The sequence below is a fragment of the Rhinopithecus roxellana genome, chromosome 16 (genome assembly GCF_007565055.1).
Source record: "Rhinopithecus roxellana isolate Shanxi Qingling chromosome 16, ASM756505v1, whole genome shotgun sequence".
Taxonomy (NCBI): domain Eukaryota; kingdom Metazoa; phylum Chordata; class Mammalia; order Primates; family Cercopithecidae; genus Rhinopithecus; species Rhinopithecus roxellana.
The window spans coordinates 107,694,238-107,716,712 of NC_044564.1; the positions used below are offsets into that span (position 1 = coordinate 107,694,238).

Below are 22,475 nucleotides of genomic sequence, written 5' to 3' on the forward strand. Positions count from 1 at the left end.
GGCTTGAAGTTGCAGTTGGGTACAGGTCTATTTACATGTCTCTCAGGGTTCTTGGACTAGCAGCTATCCAAAGAATGTTCTTTGAATGCAAGGCAGGGACTCAAGAAACGAAGCCCAGCTGTGCAAGTACGTTTTGAGTCTTTGCCTCATGTCCACTAAAGTCTTATTGGTCAAAGTAATATTCATTGACCAATCTTCAACTCAAAAACAGGGGACATACACCCCATCTAGCGTAAGATTATACTACTACCACAGAGGAATGAAGATGTGAGGCTAATAATTCAACATACACATTTTGCTAAATTACCTTTTATTATACATATGGCATATTTTTCATTATCTTAAAGTGAAAACATTGCTAATGCCTTTCCTAATATACTCGTAGGATTCCACGTAATCTTACCATTATCATCATAATTTCTGCTCTTGTGAAAAATATGGCCCCAAGTCATATTTGCTAGTTTTATTTCTTAAAACCATATTATCTGGTTATAAAAAAAAATAATAAATAAATAAATAAATAAAGACTTGTTAGCATTAGTATCATCGATATAAAATGATATCTACAGAGCCTATAGACATTGCTAGCCACTTAAAAACTGTATGTAAAAGAAAAAACGCTGTAGACAACTTCCCCTACCTAACCCATACACCTATCTGTTCCTGTACCACCAACTGTAGATATTGCTTTACACTTATTTCTGGTCCCCACTTTTGGAGTGAAGGTGACTTTTGGCATCAGTTTTTTAAAAAAAATCTTTAATAGCAAATTTAAACCCCATGATAGAGAGGCTGATAAACCCAGAAAATCACAGCTTGATTTAGAAAGCAGCAGGGAGCTAGTAGGGAGACTTAAAGAGAAAGATTGAATTGCTGGTACAATAGAAAAAGAAGATTGCTTTTGCTAAAGACCATTTTTGAAACTCCACAGAAACATGACTGTGTCACCAACCAGATGAAGAACTTCAGGAAAAAAAAAAAAAAAAAATGCCAAGGCAGGAGGAAATTGCAAATATCCCAGTCAGAAAGCATGAACCAAGATTCAAGCAGATATGGCCATTATAAACAAATGGACAGTCAGTGTTTTCATTACCAGAAAAGCACAGCCATCAACTTAACAGCACTAAATGTCAGAACCAGACTAGGATCTTGCCTGAGAGCAGATCAAAGAAGAAACATCAGCCTACATGTACCCACTTCTCTAGTAGTAGTAGTAACAGTAGCAGTAGTAGTAGCAGCAGCAGCAATAGTAAAGGTTGCCTCCCAATTTTGACTACTATAAAAGAAATGAAATTTAAGTTCTGCATCTGTGGAAACTTGGGCTATCCATTTACTGACTCTGTCTCAGGTACCATCTGTTTATAATTGATTCAAACCTATATAAATAGATTAATATGTCTACCCTCTTCCCACCTGAGAGAGAATAAGAAAGAAATCTGCAAAAATGTATAAAACTCTTCGAAAGAGAAGTGTCAGCCCATCTCAGAAGACAGTAATTATTATTACTTACATCCTGCCTCTTCCAAATCTGTCTCATTACACCAGTATTTTTTTAATGGATGAAAACATTTTCCCATTGAGTTCTTGGTTGAGTTCCATGTGGTCATAAGCTAATCACTGCTGGTGTTGTTTCAGTCTTATTCAATCTGCTCACCTTTGTGTAAGCTGCAATGATAGTACTGTTGGGGTTATGGATTTTTTAACCCAATGATAGCACCCCAAATGAAAAAGGTACAAGGTGTTTTGAAGAGATTTCAAATTCAGAAAGAGGTCATTTCTCCTTCAACAAAAATAACTAGATGACTAGCCCTCATTTCAGAGTGGCTTAGCTCCCAGAAGATACAGCGTACCCATGAGATTTTTCTCCAGCACCTAGAAATAGCAACTCTGTTTAGCAAAAGCTCACACATCATGATATAAAGTATGTCCAAGCTCATTTTTGAGCAAACTAGCTTATACCATGCAAACTCTTCAATCCTTTGATACAGATTAAAGTCTGTCAATTAGAGTATGTAAATAAGAAGCTTCAGTCTACCTTATAGAGAGTAAGGGCTCCTCTAGAATTGAACTTTTTCCAGTGAGAACATTCCAGAAGCACTATCACAAATCATGCAGATTTTCACATATTAAAATATTTCTTCGTATCCTGAGTATGTGGTTGCTGCACAGAGACCCTAAGGAAAGTAATAAATTATGAGATCATATTGTCAATGACATTAAACTGCAGCCAAGGTCGGAGTCATCACAGACAAAATGAACAAATGACATCTGGCTATATGTTTTGTGGCCCAATAAGAAAATAGAAAATAATAATGATTCATGACTCTTTGTACTATTAAACAGTAAGGAAAACATTTTCTGAGATCATCTTAAATATTATAACTGTGAGTTTTCATTTGTATCCTCTGATAAGTAATAAATAATCAAATAACTTTGTAATTATGTTTATCCCTATACACTAGTCAGATAATGGTTCTACAGTCAGTAAGACCAGTCATAATGGTTCCATTCATGCTTGAAGTACAGACGGAAAAAGCATGAACTCTGAAGAAAGAATATCAAATCTGGGTTTGCATCCCATTTCTCAGTAAATGACTCGACCTCACCAACCCTCAGTTTCATCATCTATAAAATAAGGACAGCTGTCTAGTCATGAAATTAAGAAATCATGCATGCCAACTACCTGGCATGCAGATGTCACTCAAGATAAAAGCTCTAGAATAATGAAGACTGCATAATTCTTGAGCATCATCTAAAAGTCTTTCTTAAAGTCTCTTTCTAAAGGAATAAAAACTATGTTTCTGTAGACTAAATGTTTTTACAGATGCAAGGCATAAGATCCATGAAGGCAAATAAGCTTTTAGAAAATTTCCAAATTCTTTTGGCTGCAGTTATAAAACTAGTTCTGCAAATTAAGCACAAAAAAGTCCTTAAAAATGTCCCAGTCTGTGATGGGCCAAGTTTTATTCCATAGCTCATTTGGATAAACACTAAATTGAAATGATTATCACACACACAAAAAGAGAGTGATTGAGAGAGACTGCCATATTAGCTTCTCCAATCCCTATCTGAGTTCTCTTTAGTGTGAGGTTTAGAAAAGAAATCAGGAAATCCAAACACTCAGCTAATAATCCTGGCGGATGTTGAAAAGGCCAAGCACTTGTCACAGCTGATGACTGACTCCCCTGATTAAGGATACCATAATGTGCTTTTTCATAGCTGAAAGGTAAACAGCAACTATTGGCAATTCCTAATTTACGGACAGGTAATAGCCCTGGCTTGAATTTGGTTTCTTGGGTGTAGGGGATTATGTGACGCAAAAGAAAAGACAGTATCCTTTGTGTTTTCCAGCATAAGGTCAAAGCATAGGCAATATTTTGAATTGGACAAGATAGACTAGATTTTTGCTTCCTCTTTGTCACCCCATTTTCTTAGTTTCTAAGGTCCCTTTTCTCCTGTTTGCAGTTTCTCAGTCTGCCTAAAAATTATTGAGGAACGTTCTACCTGAATCCTGTATACAATGTGCCTGGCATGTAGAAGTTACTCAAGATAAAAGCTCTAGAGTAAGGAATATTTGTTGCACATCTTCTGTAATTCTTCCTTAAGATCTCTTATGTTCCCAAAATCCTTTATAATGCAAAATAAACTTATTTCCCTTCTTTTCCCCCCAAAATCCCAACAGGATATTAATTTTATACCAATCAGGATAAAATAATTTATACTAATCTGTGATTGACTGATAGTCCCCAAATCATGAGAGTTAATTGCATTTTTAAAAGAGAATGATTGTTGCCAAAATTAATGCCTAATTAGTAGAATGCAGAACAGTATTACAAAGTATTGAGTGAATATAGGCTTGTTTTTAATTGGGGGAATGAGAAAAAATAGTTAGGCTTTGGATAGATGAGCCCTCAGGGTCTGCTCCTCTAAACTGACCTAATTTTTTTCTAGATTCATTCCCTCCTAAAATTCTGCTACCATAGATTATCTAAGAGTTCCACATATTTTTGTTTGTTTGCTTTTCGCTTTTATCCAGGAAGATTCATACGACAACAAGGTCCTTGGCAATAGAAACAAAGGAGCCAATGTGGAAGGCAGCACAATTTGAGACTATGGGTATGCACTAGCTAGGGGAGAACACATTTTTCATCTGAATATTGATAAAAATCTACATAATTACTATTGAAAAGAAAAGGCTGACCCAGAATTAGGAACATGCCATTTAATATTATGGCCATTTACCAAAACAAAGATAGATGTGAATACAACTTGTAATAAGTCAAGGTATAGGAAAAAACACAAGATAGTTTTCCAGACTCACCAGAAGCCTCCCATTCCCATGGAACTTGAAAAGGTTCACAGGAGGCTGTATACTGTTGCATCTATATAGACAACTGCCAAGATATGTCACCACAACTGCAGTACAGAGGAGGAAGCTTCAGCTGTGAGAGGTTAAATGTCATATCCATAGGAGAAATAATACTGAGCAAAGAATCTAACTCCTAATTCCCACAGCATCCTTTACTGTAGCCTTTCCTTAGCTACCACCACAGCAATATATCTCAGCTTTTAGTCCATCCGTTACTGGTACCAGAAAACACAGATGTGAACAAAAGCACATGTTACATTTGGATTTGTTCTGGCTTGTTTGACTCTCCAACATGGGTTCTTAGATCAGTAATTCTCATTTTGAATCAGAAAATAATTTTTAAAAAGCTTAATCTCTGAGTGAGCCAATTTTGAAATTCAACTGATTTTTGCTATCAACCACACAGCTGGGATGAACTTGAAATATTGAAGCCACAATGCCACTCACTATATAACAATTTTGTGCAAATAACTCAACTTTTCTCAAATTCAATGTCCTCTTCTTTAGAATGGGGATGATCACATAAACCTACTGAGGTTGATTTTTACGATTTGACAGTAATGTCAATTTTCACGTGGCTTATTGCAATAGCCTCATCTCCTTTTCTCCTCCTCTGGCTTCCACTCTTAACCACTTTTCGTCTATTAGTAACAAAACAACTGTAGTAATCCCGTTAAAGTATTAGTTCTATCACTCTTCTGCCCAATGTCCCTGCCCTCATGCCTTCTCATCTCATTCAGAGTAGAAGCCAGAGCTCTTCATTGGCTTACATTGTCTGCCACCTCTTCATTGCCTCTCTGACCTGGCCTGCCACAACCTTCACCCTGGATCATTTTGCTCCAGTCACTCCAGACCCCTCTTTATTCTTTAAACCTTCCAGAAACACTCGGGGCCTTGGCATGTAGTTTACCCTGCTTGGAAATTCTTGCCTAGAGTATTCACATGAATTACTCCCTTACCCCCCTTTACATCTTTATTCAAAAGCTGTCTTCTCAGGGAGGTCTTCCTTGGCTTTCCCATCTAAAATAACAACCCATCCTCCTCCTAATACTTCCTCTACACTGCTTTCTTTTTCTACTTAGCACCAATTAACATACCCTACATTTATTTATTTATTTATTTGTATATTTTATTGTCTCTTTCACACTAGAATATAAGCTCTATGTTAGCATTTTGTTCACTTATTGACTATGTGATCCTGTGGAAAGGGGAAAACTCCACTTTTCTAGAGTTTATTCATCTGTTTCCAGGATGGTCCGACAACAATGCTTGACACATACTAGGAGCTTAAAAACTGGTTGTTGAATTTAAATGAACTTTGAAAATGATGACCCTTGACACATGAAAAAGGTGGACAAGAAGGAGAAAGGGAAAAGGAAAAAGAAGATTTGGGGAAAGGAGAGAGAACAACTTTGTTAGATACGCTCAGACCACCATGATTTGAACAAAGAAAACCAAGCAGCAAAAGGAAAACAGGAAGGACACCAGTCAATTATAATTGAAAAGCCCCAAAAGAAACAAAAGGAAGCGCAAGAAGGGAGAGCCATTCTTCATTGTTCACTCAGTATTCACCAGGTTTAACTAGAGTTTTATCACAACCTGGTGCAGTATTATCCTCAGAAACTTGGGAAGGTCTTCTGTGTAAGAGCAGTTCAGTTATTCCCTTGAGGCAGTCATGAACTTGTGAAAAACCTAATGCATATACAGTGATTCTAAGATGTTATTAATGATCAGATCAAACTATTCTCCATCATCATGTGTTTTCTTGGGAATCTGATCTGAACATAAGTGTAATGCCAATGACTAACAGTACCACTCTGAAGCATGGTCATGACCTGTAATGTTATACGTTATACTCTTCAAAACACACACTCGAGTACAGACAAACATACCTCCTTACTATACAATTAGTAGATACTCAATCTTCCTGCAATGTAAGGACCCCACGCTTCTATACTTTTCTTATTCAGATCTCAATCAATGGAATCCTCTGGAACAAGGGGGAATTTCCAGCACATTAGAGGCAGCTTATCTCCATTCATGGGATGTTCTCTCAGGCATCAGGAGGATTTCTTTCCCTCCTCATTCAGCCCCCTACTATGATTTTCACTTTTGTCTCACGGGAGACTTTTCTTCTCTAGCAATCCAGTCTTGCAAAAACGATGTTGAATGTCTGGTAAATTTGTTCTGAGATATCTTTAAAGATCTGGGCTGAGGAAAACAGCATTCACTTTGCAACCTTCTTGGGATTTTCACTTCACTTGAGTCTCTTCATCCCAGGATTTAAAGCATGATGGAAACTTTAGCTCATGAATCAAATCAACTCTCCAGAGCTAAAAGCCAGCTGTATTTGCATAACAATTTAGCAGATCCAAACAGCAGGGCAAGGTTGGGTGAAATAAATTGCCAAGGTCATGGTTCTCCTGAAGTGGTATTAGACTTAGAAATGCTGATCCCCAATGCTTGCTCCACCCCATGGATCTCTCCCTCCTACTAAACAATACTGTGGAATAAAATAAAATTAATCTACTGTATATGTGCAAACCACAGGCCTGCCCTTAACTCTTTCCTTACCTTCTAGTTTCAGATTATTCAAATCATGGAGGAAAAGATTAGATCACAACACATTGACTTCACTGTATTACCATACAAATGAAATAACTTAGTAGAAACTGTGATCTGGGGACTCTTGATCTAAACTGGGAACTGCTGTTGACTGCATTTGAAACTCAAAGTACTTTGAAACTCTTTATTGAACTAAAAGAATTGCTTTGAATTCACTTTGTTTTAATTCTGAGAACCTAAAAACAGGGATTCTTTAAAAAAAAAAAAAATGCAAAGGCACACATGCCAGAGAGAAAGAAGCTGAGGAGATAAAAATGTGTAAATAATTCTTACTTTAATACCCTTAGCTAGAAAAAAAGCGACACATCCAGAAGCTCGTTAAATCACAGTCTCTTTGAACCTATTTCAGTGAACCACCGAATTTCAGATCCCTCAGGTGCGACTCCGAATTCAGAATTCTCACTGGCTCAGAGTCCTTTTTTCCTTCTTAGGTCTTAGGGAATTTTGCCAACTACGACTCCCAGCCTTTGAGGGGAGAGGACTTTTCAGGGGCGCGGGATGTGCCACTCGGGAATCTCACGAACAGTGGGCGTTTAGCGCAGCCAAGCGACAGGCAGGCGCCAGGGCTCAGCAACAGGGAGGCGCCGGCTGAGGCGGGGAGAACTTTGGCGCTCAGAGCAGAGCCACCCTTTGCTGGCCAGTCGCGTTGCTCCTCCTAGGAAGCCAGCGGCGGTGGCGACTCCGCGGAAAAATAACCGAAGAGAGGCAGAGAGGAAGTAGCGAGAGAAGAGAGAAAATGAAGTCAGCGCTGGGGGAGCCTGCAGGAGGGTGGCCGACAGTGGAACAAGGTGGATTTGGCTTCTTTTCCACACCCCGGGCGTGAACGCCCCTCCAACGCGACCTCAGGAAATAAGTGGGTCTCGCCCAGGCAGAAAAGGAAAAGAATCCAAGTGAGAGCGCGTTGCTCCTCTGTCACTGCTGCCCCTGAGGAACTCCGGCTGCTTCTCAGCCCAGCCGCCTCGCGGGGCCGGACGCAGTGCCCGAGGCGCCCTGTAGATGGGGAGGGCAGGGAACGGGCGCTCCAACCGCGGGTGACAGGCACCGGCCCGCCCGCCTGCCTGCTGCGCGCAGTGACCGGGCGGGCAGAGGATGCCAGTTGGAGGGACCTGGGAGCGGGATCTGAGACTGCCGGGGGTGTGCTAGGCTCCAACTTGGATGGCCTAGAGACCGCTCCAGCTCCTGGGACTGCTTCACCGAGTGGAGTGAAGCTGCGCGCGGGACCTGGAGGCGGAGACCTCAGGCAGCGGCTGCAGAGGGGAGAGACCGGCGCAGGAGGGGGCGCGCTTTCTCCCTGCGGGTCACAGTAATGAGGAGACTGAGTTTGTGGTGGCTGCTGAGCAGGGTCTGTCTGCTGTTGCCGCCGCCCTGCGCACTGGTGCTGGCTGGGGTGCCCGGCTCCTCCTCGCACCCGCAGCCCTGCCAGATCCTCAAGCGCATCGGGCACGCGGTGAGGGTGGGCGCGGTGCACTTGCAGCCCTGGACCACGGCCCCCCGCGCGGCCAGCCGCGCTCCAGACGGCAGCCCGGCAGGATCCCAGAGGGATGAGCCGGAGCCAGGGACGAGGCGGTCCCCGGCGCCCTCTCCGGGCGCACGCTGGTTGGGGAGCACCCTGCATGGCCGGGGGCCGCCGGGCTCCCCTAAGCCCGGCGAGGGCGCCAGGGCGAAGACCCTGTGGCCACGGGACGCCCTCCTATTCGCCGTGGACAACCTGAACCGCGTGGAAGGGCTGCTGCCCTACAACCTGTCTTTGGAAGTAGTGATGGCCATTGAGGCAGGCCTGGGCGATCTGCCGCTTTTGCCCTTCTCCTCCCCTAGCTCGCCGTGGAGCAGTGACCCTTTCTCCTTCCTGCAAAGTGTGTGCCATACCGTAGTGGTGCAAGGAGTGTCGGCGCTGCTCGCCTTCCCCCAGAGCCAGGGCGAGATGATGGAGCTCGACTTGGTCAGCTTAGTCCTGCACATTCCAGTAATCAGCATCGTCCGCCACGAGTTTCCGCGGGAGAGTCAGGTGAGAGGAGTCTGGTGCGTGAGTGGAGATGGGCGCTGCTGGGGGCCGGGACCATTGCATGAGGGGAGAGAAAACGGCTGGGTAAAGTCTGAGGGGAGTTGTTGCTTTATAACTTTGATATTGTTTAACGATTGGGCCATGTGCGTAGTCGATAGGTAGAAGGACCTTAGTAGAAGTAGAATAAAACATTTTAAGCGCGGATGGAAATAAAACGCGCAGCGATGTCGCGGCTGGAAGGAAAGATGTGGGGAGAATATGAGAGAAAATCATGTTTTGACCGGCTGGGAGAAATCTAGTGGATGCCCAACGGGAAGTAGAAGTCGAGGTTCAGAACTGTGGAGAGCAGTCAAGGTTCTGAAGACCCACAAGAGCAGAGTATGGGGGTGGGGTATCCCTGGCTCCCTGCTAGGTGTCACACTCCCAAGAGGAACTCTGACAGCATGTGGCGGAAAAGCAGCATCTGCTCTCTCTGACTTCTTCGGAAGGTGTGCCTGAGCCTTAGGCAAGAGTGTAAGCAAGAAAGCACATCGCTCAGAATTCCTTCGGGGAAATAGAAAAATCTGCACCTAGTACAGAAGCCATAGGTAAAGAAGAGTGGTCAATTAGTCTTGGATATTGGAAAGCATTAGAAATATATAAAAGCGTAAAGATGGACGGGGAGATTTATCTGGGGATTGTTTCTTTGTCCCTACTTTCCTTCTATGTAATGTGGACTCAGAGGCTGGTATTCAGTTGCTGTGTTCAGCCCATTCCTGTCCCCATCATCTAAGAATTTTTAAAAAGGAATTAAATGATTTAGTTTCTTATTGATTAAAAAAGCTAAATATATTTTCAATGAAAGAGCTATTTGTGAACTTAACGTTGACAAGTAATAATGAGGAGATGAATATTTAAGGACAAGATAGAGTCCTTTTAGTAATGAGTTTTCTGCCTTTTATATGTTACTTTTATCATAATCTCAAGCTGTGTTAAGGCTTGCACAAAGTATTTATGAAGCAAATAGGTAACTGGCATGCGTCCATTTCAAAGACTGAGAAACTGAGAAAAGTCCGGGGACTTGATCAACGTTGGTCAATGTACTAGTAAAAATGTCCACACTACGGAGGATTTCTGACTTTACATCATTTTCACTCAACTCTTGCAGCTGGAAAAATATGTATTTCCAATCTTCTTCCACTTTTGATATATGTGCCGAGATAAAAACCAAAATGAGTCAGGGCAATATACAATGAAAAGTTTGATAGAATCTAAGCATAAATTGTCAAGGGAGTACTAAAGATTTCTTTTTCTGGAAAAAAATAAATCTTACATTTTTAATCTTAGGAAGGGTGAGTGCAAGCCATTTTCAGCAGTTGCCCAGAAGATTCCTGGCTGAACTACAGAGATTTGATCTGTAGAGTGTAGGATAATTAACTTTTACATAAAATATTTCTGTCACCTGAATCTGAATGGTGTAGACAGCAGATGGGAAGGCATGGGAAACACGGGTGCACAATGCTGCCCATGACCAAAGTGTTATAAACATGAAATTGCATCCATAGGGTGCATCATTATTAATATACATGTAGAATCAGACCTAACAAAATGCAGGAGTCAGCATCACTTGCTTCTCATCATTGCTTCTTTATTACCTACTATTTCATAAGTTGCCAGTAGTGGTCACGGTCTCCAGACTCCTTTTCATTTGTAGATTGTTTGGCAAGAGTCTTAAGTAGCAAGAATTTTTCACCAGAATTCATGTTCCTTAGTTAGAAGGGAAGTTGTGTTCTAGAATGAATGTATGCAGCCGACAGCACATTACAACAAGGAGACCAGAAAAACCATGAAGCAAAATCCAGAATCTGTAAACTTCAAAGCTCTAAGACCAGGGGTTGAGGGGTACAATAAAGTCCTCCAGGTACAAGCCGACAATAAAATACATACTCTGTCAAGCACATTTGCTTCTGTATTTCAACTCAGAAACATGTTTTAAATCACTGTTGTCACTGTTACTTTCATGGCACACATCTTGAAAGGGAGAGATTATTATATTAACTCAGATCTAGTTTGTTCAACTGACTACATTTTCTTTCATCTCCCTTTGTATTTTAAATTCAAACATATCTAACTTGTCTTACTTTTCCTATATCATTTAAATGTCATTCTATAATATTCTATGTTTAAAATGTTCTGGTAAATGTCAAGTCACTGTAATATGTAATTTTAAGATGATCATAATCCGCTTTCCGTGAAAATAATAACTGATCTTTCCCTTGCTTCTCTGGAAAAGTGGACCTTCCTCTAATGCAGTGATGTGATTTTTAAAAACTTTCTATATATAAAAGGATGTCAAACTCATTTTACACATTAAATAAAATTGACTTAATCTAGCCACCATCCTTGGAGTCTACTGCCCAGTGACCTAATTTGTTGGTTGTGTGCCACTGCCTGAATAAACGATTCTAGAAGAAAGTGGACTTTTTCACACAACCAAGTAAAATAAAATTGTGTCCCTTACTTAAATCAAAATTGCTTTCAGAGCAAGAGCAGCAATAGCTGTTTTTTCTCACTTTCTTTTGGGCTGTTGATTACATTCATCTGAAGGTTTTAAATAATGAGCAATAGTTTTATTAACATCCTGCCACAACTTCTTTTTTTTTTTTTTGGTTTTTTTTTTTTTTTTTGAGACGGAGTCTCACTCTGCCGCCCAGGCTGGAGTGCAGTGGCCAGATCTCAGCTCACTGCAAGCTCCGCCTCCCGGGTTTACGCCATTCTCCTGCCTCAGCCTCCTGAGTAGCTGGGACTACAGGCGCCCGCCACCTCGCCCAGCTAGTTTTTTGTATTTTTTTTTTTTTTAGTAGAGATGGGGTTTCACCGCATTAGCCAGGATGGTCTCGATCTCCTGACCTCGTGATCCGCCCATCTCGGCCTCCCAAAGTCCTGGGATTACAGGCTTGAGCCACCGCGCCCGGCAGTGCCACAACTCTTAAATAGAAAGAGCTACCACTGAGATGAACAAACCCCTGAGAAAAGCATAATAGTTTTATTTCAACATACTACGTATTCAAAACAAGATCATCACATAAGATCATCACTTTCTAGGGGATCAACTTCTTTCAGGTAGGGAAATTCATTAAAAGTAAGTTAATTAACTACTTTTGGAAAACATATGCGTATTATAACTGCATAATAAAAGCTTAATATAACATTAAACAAAGGATGGAGTCAAAGCAGTTTTCCATCAAAAGAATTCTGACTTCACTACAACACTCAAACCCCACTTGAGGCTAACCTGTTTTATTAAAATGATTACTTCTTTGTTCTAAATTCTATTCTTATGACCTTCAAATAATGATGCTGAATATGAACCTAATTCCATTTACACTTAAATTAAGTTCCTGCAGTTATACTTTCTTCCTCTTTCCTTTCCATATGACTTTTTCTTCTACAGGGTTTGTGTAGTTTCTTCAAAGTTAGCTCCTTAAAGTTTACCTGCTGAAGTAGTGACAAGTACACATTTTTAAAGATAATATACGTCTCACGTTAACTTCATATTGGTTCTGTTAGGCAGAGTTAATGATGTAATATGATTGGCTTAGATCCAAATCCATGCAATTCAAAAGTGACTGGTCAGCCAGGCATGGTGGTGTCTATGTGTAGTCTCAGCTACCTGGGAGGCTGAGGCAGGAGGACTGCTTGAGCCCAGGAGTTCCATGCCACCCTGGGCAACATAGTAAGACCCCGACTCTTAAATTTTTTTTTATTAAAAAAAACAAAGTGATCACACTACTATTTTCAACACTCTTGTTGAATACACCAACCACAACTTTGCCTGCTTCATGAGTGATATGTACTAACAAATTAATATATGCTTCTTTCATGGAAATACAAGTGTTTTAGATTGTCCATTTTCTCTGACAGTACAGTACTAAGCACTGAAGCCTATTTATTAGAATTTGGCTAATATAGCACTATTTTTGCATGGCACAGGGGTACCTCATGAGGGGACCTGTAAGGGCTATTTATTTTTAAAACATCTGCTCTCAACTGCATTGGTTTTCTTTGACTTGCTCTATGCAAAGCACAGCTCTTTCTCCTATGGGAGAAATGTATTCTGCAATTCATGATGAATAGCTGACAGTCGCATCTAATTGTTGCTGACTTTAAGATAAACAATTTCAAATTAAACGTCAAATGATGTAAAACTTTTTAAAGCAGTGATCTTTTACAGGTTCCTCTTGAAGAACAGAGACCTGGCATTAACTTGGAAGTATTTTTTAATTTAGTAATTTACTTACAATATGTATTAGTTTTTCTAGGTAAGTAGAGCAAAGGAGACTAGCAGATGCTATTTATTGAGCAATTAGTTTGTCTCTCCCACTTTTCTTTGTGCTTGCCTGAAGAGTATCACTGAATCCATGAAAAATATATTTGCTCTTGATTTTGCCTGACCATTATATCTTAGAGTTAATTTATGATCGAATCAGCTGAGCTGTCTGAAGACTGATGCCAATTTCTAATTCCTTGTGTTTTATCCTCTGGTGCTGCAGAAGGCACCATGGATTTTGTACCATTAGATTTTATTTTATAAATAACCCCCCAGTCAAATTCCAACCACATTAGTTAAAAGAGCACAATGTAATGAAATGCATATGAAATAGTGGCCAAAATGTTCCCAATCTGCCTCTTTCATTGCAGATGTTCCCAATCTGTCTCTTACTAGCCATGTAATTTTGGGCATGTGACTATCTCTGAGAATCTACACTTATCTCTGAGAATCTACACTTATCAATGAGAATTTACACTTATCAATCAAAAGAAGGTACTTCACCAATCTGACAAAGATATTTTATGAACCAAATGAAAAAGTAAAAGTACTTGGAAAATTTATAGTGTTAGCCAAATAACTAGTGGAGAGATGTTGGTCATTATCTGATAAGAATCACTTAAGTGTTAAAGTTCAACTAATTTTCTATTAGCAATAACTAATCAAAATGAGATATGATTCACATGTAAAATGCTTCCATTCACCCTCACACCTTCCTCTTTACCCTCTCCCTCATTTTGTTTCTCTTAAAGACAAAGTGGGTTTAGAAACAAACAACAACAAAAAAAACCAAGTTCCTAAGTAGGTTACACACTTGCCTGGAAAAAGAAGGCATGTCACAGTACTGTTTCTGTATTAACAGCAACTTTTAACCTATGGCACATCTAACACAACTTCTAGAGTCTTAGGTCCTGCCATAGAAATATCATCAAGATGCCCAAGATATTTGAGAAATGTTGGTCCTCCATATTGATCACAAGTTTTATCTATAGGCAAACTATCATTCAGGAAACTATGACCATACAGAGTCTACCCTACTCCCACTCCTATTCTGCCAACTACACCACAAAGCAAACATCCAAATTTTTTCATAGCAAGCTTTCTTGATAAGGAAAGCAGTTTGTTGATTCATACTGACCCAAGTTCCTTATCTCATCGTGGATATATAATAATTTACAAACCAGCTACTTTGAGTCCCATTGCCCTAGACGACCGTATACCCTCTTAGGAAAGTATTGCTCGTTTTAGTGGCAACAGTAAATGTAGAGATGAGAAATCTCATTGTCCTTTTTTCGACTAGCTCTGTCTACTGCCACATATACACAAGAGTAGAGGATCTATGTAGCACCAGAAATATGATGCCAAATCCATAAAACTAGGCAAGAAGAAAGAACATCTCTTAGCATCTGCCATATTACTTTTTGAGTGAATGTATGAATGACAAACTCATTGAAATCTTTAACCTCTCAGTTGTCTTTTGCTGATATTTTCGCTATGAGATCACAGGAGAAAAGAGCATTGGAGAACAGATGAGCTAAGAGTAAGCCAACTCTCTCCCTTTCCTTCTCCTTTCCTCAACCTGACACCTCGGCCAAATTCTCAGATGTTTTATATAATTGTGTAAGATTCATGCACTTTCAGGGAGACTATCAACTGTGTTTGATCTCCTGCCTTGAAGGAGTGGATTGATCCTTGACCTGGCTGGCATTATGTCATGAGGAGTAAACACTGATATTGAAAGGCTGGTGTCTGATTGGCCAGGGCCGGTTTGGTAATGGAGATGAGCCTGCAAGGGTACATGTGGTAGAGAATTAAGCAGGTTGACTCCTTTTTTAGTCAGGATAAATTATACCTCATCATTATTCATTTGAAGCATAGATTTAGGAAGAATTTTAATCATATATATTTTTGTAGCATATATGTTTTTTAAGGCTTTTTCGCAAATGTGTTTAAATAATCTCCTAACAGCCCTGTAAAGTAAATGACTATGTATAGACAAAATATGGAGAAATAGAAAGAGCTATGCATTGTAGGAAGTGAGAAGCCATCCAGAAGAAAAATAGACTAATAGCGCCTTCTTAACTTAGTCTATTTGTCAGCCTTCAACCAAAGAACAGATTGGATCCATCACAGCTTTGGTAATATCCCAGAAAAAAAAAAAAAAGGATAAAAGAGAGAAGTATCTACTTCCAGGTTGGACTATTAAAAGCATATTATACAATAAATGTTCAAAACAATGGGAATTTAATTAATTGAATCATAATTTTTTAATGGAGTACAATATACTCATTCAAAATGAGGATATATTTATTGACACAGATAGAAAAATTTTACAAAAATGTGTGTAAAGTGTGACCTTGTTCCTGTAAAATATGAAGTCTAGAACTTTATTTATAAAAATCTTAACAGTGATTATAGAGGGTGAAAGTCTACATTTTTCTCATTCATGCTTCTATTTTTCTAAAAATAAGCATTTTTACCTACTGAATTAAAAAATAATAAGAGAAAAAAGATAAGTTGTCTTTACACTTTCTCATCTAGACTTTCAATACTTCAGTATGAAAATACATATTTTAGAAAGAATAAATTGTAGTGTATGTTTAAATTTATCAAAACCCTCTCTCATCTCTTTTATCATTTTATCCTCACAGTTACTTTGTGAGGAGAGCAGGACAAATATTATTACTGTTATAATGTAAATGAGATAATTATAACATACGATGGAGGAAATATAAGGTGGGAGTTAAGAGATTACATTTTTGAGAAGCTCAGAGCTATGTTAGAATCTTGGCTGTACGACTTTTTAGACATCCTACCTTGGGAAACATACCTGATGTCTCCATGTTTCAATTTATTAAGTCCTAAAATGTGATTATCTTATAAGTTTATGGTAAGGACTGCATCATATGTACCTAGAGCAGTGTGTTCTTACAATGTTGAAAATTGTTCTTTTAGCATAAAGTGTTGATGTGGCAAGATCCATAAAAACTAATCAGGAAAAGAACTCAAATATTCTCCCTTATTCTCCGGGGAACTTCTATATGCATTGTCAGCATGTCCATAATATTCAGGCTTAAGACTTCCAGCTCCAGCAAACTAACCCTGAGAAAAATGAAGAAATCTGCTGTTTTGAATCCCATTTAGAGTTCTAGTTCACCGAAGACTACCCACAATTTAAATGTGTGCAAAGTAGGTCAGCAAAGAAGTGAACTTTGAAGTCCAGTTTTACCTAGTTGCTCCTTTATATGGGTTCAGGGTGGTTGGAGTGTTGTAGCAGTTACATAAAGGTTAAGAAGAAGCATGTTTTGGTCTGTTAGACAGTTTTAGTGAGGAACTCATAAGTCTTTCCTATCTATTGCTATAACTTTTCATAGGAGGCTCTGAGGAACTAAACTCAGGGAACAATAGAACAGAAATGACAGTTTCATTTTACTAATAAATACATTAATGCCCAGTGCCCTGGTGCAAAGGTCTTTAGAAAAGGATTGGGTTGGGACATATGACTTGGGCTTCAGGTTTGTGTCGCACTTCATAATTCTCAATCTTGATCTTCCATCTAAGCAAACAAAAGAAAGAAGTGGCAGAAGAGATGGAGGACAACAGATATGAGCTTATGAAACAAGAGTGAGCTTATTTTGGTGTGGTAGGGCTGAGTCCCTGAAAGCCTTCCAAATCTGAATCCTCAAAACCATATATTTTTTTTATGGCCAAAAGGACTTTGAAGATGTGGTTATGTTAAGCACCTTGAGATAGAAAGGATATCTTGGATTATCCAGGTATACTCAATGTCATCATAAGGGTTCTTATAAGAAGGAGGCAGAAGAAGTCAAGGTCAGAGGACAAGGTGATGTGACAATGTGATAAAGGAAGCGGAGACTGGAGTGACACACATTGAAGATGGAGAAGAGGCCATAAGTCAAGGAATACAGGCAGTTGCTAGAAATTCAAAGGCAAGAAAATGGTTCTCCCTTTAGAGGCTCCAGAAAGAATGCCACCCTTGACTTTAGCCCAGCAAAACGGATTTCAGACTATGACCTTTAGTCACAAGTAATAAGAGAGTAAGTGTGTATTGTTTTAAATCACTAAGTTCTTGGTAATTTGTTACAACAACAACAAGAAATAATATAATTGCCCACACAGACTTTTGCAAGGAGGAGATGACAAGATAGAAAGGGATCTGGCCCACCTTGTCCTTGGAAGGCAAGTTCCATTTCAGCTTATATACTTTGCATCTGGAGAAAAATGTCGAGAAAGGTTAAGCTTGGTGATTCCACCCACTGGCAACTACAACCCAATTGATATTTGGGGATTCTTGTTAAAAAGGGCTGAGTCTACCTGGACATGGATTGAAGGTTCAGCAGTCTCCCCTTTTTCATATGGGCTTTATCTGTATTAAAGTAACAATATGGCTTACATTAACCCAAAGATTAAGGGAAAGTAGCACTGCTATAGGCCAAGGCTTTTAGAAATGGTACACCTCATGAAGCAAAATCTTCATGTTTTATTGGATGTGGACAATATCAAAACTGATGCACACAACTTCGTGGGACTTTTTGGATGCATGTTGCTTTTCTGATTATAAAAGCAGCGCCCATGCACTACTACCTGTGCATTTCCACAGATTAACCCTGAGTCGCATTTAATGTGTTTTATTCTTTCAAGGATAATGGCTTAAATTTTAGTAACAGTGGAGTACAATTAAGAAAAACCCTGTTATCACTCTAACTGGGCACTGGCATCAAAGAACAGGAGAAATAAAAAGTAGTTTTTTTTTTAATTTTCTGAAAATGCAGACTTGACATGGCTTTTGAAACTTGAGCATTATGCTATTTCTATTTAAAAGGCGGGATTTTCCTTTGTGTTTGTAGTCTATATTTTCATCATACTGCAAGTGGCTGAGTCTCTACGGTTCCAAACAATAGCTCCACTAGTACCTTTCAATAACATTCTTAGAAATGACTTAGAAATGGGTTGTCACTCCTCTCCCCACCGCTAGGGGTGGCCATTAGCTGAACTTGCTGAACATTTGGGGCAGTAGCAAGCACTTTGGTGGCAGTACAACCTGCATGCAATCTGTTGGTGTTTTTGGATAGAAGGCCTCAACTAGAAGCCAAACAAGTTGTGTTAATACTCTCCAGATTAAAAAGAAAAGTTTTTACTTTCATAAAGTTAAACATTCAGCATGTCTTTGTCTAACAGAATCACAATCTGGCTTAGTTGTGGAGTGATATTTTTTCAGTCCCAACTAGACATTCTTAAACAGAGACTCCTTTAAACAAATAATTTGCTTCTATATATTGTGAATGTAATAATAGGAGCAGATATATACACGGATCCACACACAGAGAGATATTACTTCGTTGATGATACAGGAGGAGTTAATTTGAGTCTTATCACACATTGTGTTATACACCTAAAGAAATGCTTCAATGTGTACATGAACATAAATGATAAATCTAGATCCGAATTTATCTAGTGTGCCTTCACCTCGTCACAGACAGAGAGAGCCATCTAGTGGTCACCAAAATATAGGTTTAGGCTGAAGCATCCTAGGAATCCACTCTCACAAGACAAGAAAGGATTCCAAACAGCTATTAGTTCATTCCTGGTCTTTTGACTGTGGGAAATGTAGGTTAATTCACCAAAGAGAAGATCTTCTTCTGCTTTCTACTAAGAAGAAGCTTCATCAACTTCTGCTGTACTGCCAGCCTATCTATAATTGCAGTTAACAACTATAAAGTAAGATATCTCAAACCCACTGTGTGTCCAGTGGGGTTGGGAGAAAAATGAGATAAAGTCTTACTAACTTTAGAAATGTAGAGTCATTAATTCTTAGTAGCTGTATTTGCTGTCACTTTCACTCATAAGGCAAGATAAAGAGATGCAGCCATTTTATTGTGCTAAGCACATCATTTATTCCTTTATTTCTGATTACAAAAAAATCTATGCTCTTTGTGGATAATTCTAAGAGTTAATAAAATGCCAGAGAATTCAAATCACCTATAAATACACAACCAAAAGATCTACACATATATGTGTTTTATAAAATTGGGGCCATCCTACTTTATGGATTTTCCTAACATATCCACACATAAATGTCTTCCCATATCACAAGTATTTTTCTCCATTATTTGTAATGGCTAGTTTGCCTTTAAATGGGTTATTTCTTGATTTGTTTACGTAGCCCTTGCTGTTTAAAATCAGATTTGCTTCCAAAAAAAAAAAAAAACACACACACACTGCTACCGAAGGGATTTTACTACACTCATCTTCCCTAACATTTTTGTAGTTACTTGTGCTGCAGAACACCCTCTACTTGAGTTTTGTGACACCGTCATTGTTTTCCTTGTTTTTTTCCCCTATCCTTTTCATTGTCTTTTACTGATTATGCTTCTTGTCCTTGATCCCTTACAATAATCACCATTGTACTGTGCTGTTTAATATTATAGCCTCTACCCAAATATGGATACTTGAATTTAAATTAAGATTATATAAAATTTGAGTCAGTTGCTCAAGCACATGAATCACATTTCAAGTGTTTAAAACATCTTATGTACCACATAAATATATATGCCTACTATGTACCCACAAAAATAAAAAATTTTAAAAAATTAAATAAAACATTTAATTTTTAATTTTTTAAAATAAAAAATTTAATTTAAAAAAATTTTTAATAAAATTTTTTTTAATTTTAAGTAAAAATTTTTAAATGGGCACATATGGGTAGTGACTACTATATTGGACAACACAAATATAGAACATTTTCATTGCCATAGGAAGTTCTATTGGATTGTTCTGTCAAAGGATGTTCTGTTGCAAAGGAAGAGAAACTCCCACCAGGAAGCTCAAAAGCAGGGAATTTGTGCTGAAATCTTACAGGAAAATGACATGAAATAGAAATGCGTGAAGTATAGCTGAACTGTACTACCAGAAGGTGTTTGGGTAGCACCTCTCTTTTTCCCTGGCTCTGGGGCCCAATGGCTCTTCTCTCAGTTTCTCACTTCACATCTGCTACAAACTCCTCTCAGGATACCAGCTGATTCTTCTGCCTTGCCACTACTTTTCCATGGATGTGGTTCTTATGATAGGACTTAGCCTGACTCTATATGACTTTACAACTCTAATCAATTTATCTGACTACATTTCTTGTATCTCTTAGTTCAAATTATCCAGACATCTGATTGGCTTAACCCACATTGGTTTCCCCTCCATTCCAAATTATATATTCTCCCTCAATCCAGTCAGAAATGCCCAGATTCTTAGGTTGCATGCTTAGTATGAGACTGACTTAGAATACAGCAGTAAATAAAACAGCAAAGCCCAGGATCACAAAGAATTCCCATTCTAGCAAGGGAGATAGAAAACAAGACATGCAAACAAATAAATATGTAATATACTATTATTAGAGACAAGTGCAATGGAGAAAAATAAAGCAGAATATAAGATTAGAGAATGACTACAGTTGGTCAAGTAAGATCTGTCTGAGCATGGCATTTCAGCACAAAATGAAGTAAGGAGTGATCCACAGAAGTCTCTAAGGAAGGAGCATTGCAAGCCAGACCAATAAAAAATACAAAGACCCTGAGATAGGAATGAGCACAGCAATAAACAATTGTTGAATAACTGGACTATTCTTAGTAACATCCATAACACAATTTTTAGTGGGCACTATTTCAAGGAGGTATCAATAGTGAACCAATAACCAGATCTAGTACACCCTTTCATACAGTCCTTTTCCATGTTAACTACTGAATTTATCTCTTTGCATGTGGCAAGGCCAGGAATTTCTAACTTGAATTTGTGGCTATATCTCCAATTCCCACCTTAAATTAAAAATACTTAAAGATATCTTGAAAAAGTGTTTTTCTCTCACCTATAACAAGACTTTTCATAACATCTTTGACTTCTCCCTTTTCTTCTTACCAGGTTCTGTTGCTTTCCTTCATATATTTCTCATAGCCCCATTCGTCCTTCTTATTGTCACATTACCTTCTTGCATCAATTCTTTTAATATCTAGCTTCTTTCCACCAGACAATTCTGCACACTGCTGCTAGATAAATTTTCTTAAAACAATTTTTATTCATTCATTCATTCATTTATTCAATAAACACTTATCAAATATAATTCCCTGAGCTTCATGCCATTTCCTTGCTCAAAAACCATTTTACTATGACAATATTCCCTTTCTTTTTCCATGACTCAACACTTCTGTGAGGTGAAATACACACCTTAACAACAATGACTCACTACAGTATTAATTCACAAAATTGGAGTGAGGTGTGCCACACTTAAGAAACTGTATTAAATTATCTAGATTTTGAGAGTATAATTCAATAAAGCATTCCATCTCCTACTGACATGCCAAGATTCAGACATGCTTCCCCTAAAGCCAGAGAAATATAGGTTAATAATCATCAGTAAGTTTACAGAATCTGGCCCTCAAGGCCTTCCCCAAACATGTACTGTATTAGTTCATTTTCACATGCTGATAAAGACATACACAAGACTGGGAAGAAAAAAAAAAGTTTAATTGGACTTACAGTTCCACATGGCTGGGGTGGCCTCAGAATCATAGCAGGAGGCACTTCTTACATGGTGGTGACAAGAGAAAATGAGGAGAAAGCAAAATCAGAAACCCCCGATAAACCCATCACATTGCATGAGACTCATTCACTATCACGAGAATAGCAAGGGAAAAACTGACCCCCATGATTCAATTACCTCCCCCCGGTCCCTCCCACAACATGTGGGAATCCAGGAAGATACAATTCAAGTTGAGATTTGGGTGGGGACACAGGCAAACCATATCATTCTTCCCTGGCTCCTCCAAATTTCATGTCCTCACATTTCAAAACCAATTAAACCTTCCCTATAGTCCCCCAAAATCTTAACTCATTTCAGCATTAATCCAAAAGTCCATAATCCAAAGTCTCATCTGAGACAAGGCAAGTTCCTTTTGCCTGTGAACATGTAAAATCAAAAGCAAGATAGTTGCTTCCTAGATACAATGGGGATACAGGTTTTAGGTAAATACAGCCATTCTAAATGGGAGAAATTGTCCAAAACAAAAGGGGGTACAGGGCCTATGCAAGTCCAAAATCCAGCAAGGCAGTCAAATTTTAAAGCTACAAAATAATCTCCTTTGACCCCAGGTTTCACATCTAGGTAC

The 22,475-nt window shown here is 38.9% G+C and overlaps 1 protein-coding gene across 2 annotated transcripts in view; it reads left to right on the forward strand.

Annotated features, from left to right (window-relative positions):
- Positions 1–7,873: 7,873 nt before the first annotated feature.
- GRIN3A (glutamate ionotropic receptor NMDA type subunit 3A) overlaps positions 7,874–22,475 on the forward strand; it is a 179,856-nt gene continuing 165,254 nt past the window's right edge. The window contains exon 1 of one of the 2 annotated variants that reach the window (XM_010374158.2): positions 7,874–8,999. In XM_010374158.2, the coding sequence (XP_010372460.2) occupies positions 8,301–8,999 (699 nt within the window). In that variant the 5' untranslated portion in view covers positions 7,874–8,300. The remainder of the gene's footprint in view (positions 9,000–22,475) is intronic. The other variant, XM_030920259.1, reaches the window with a different exon arrangement.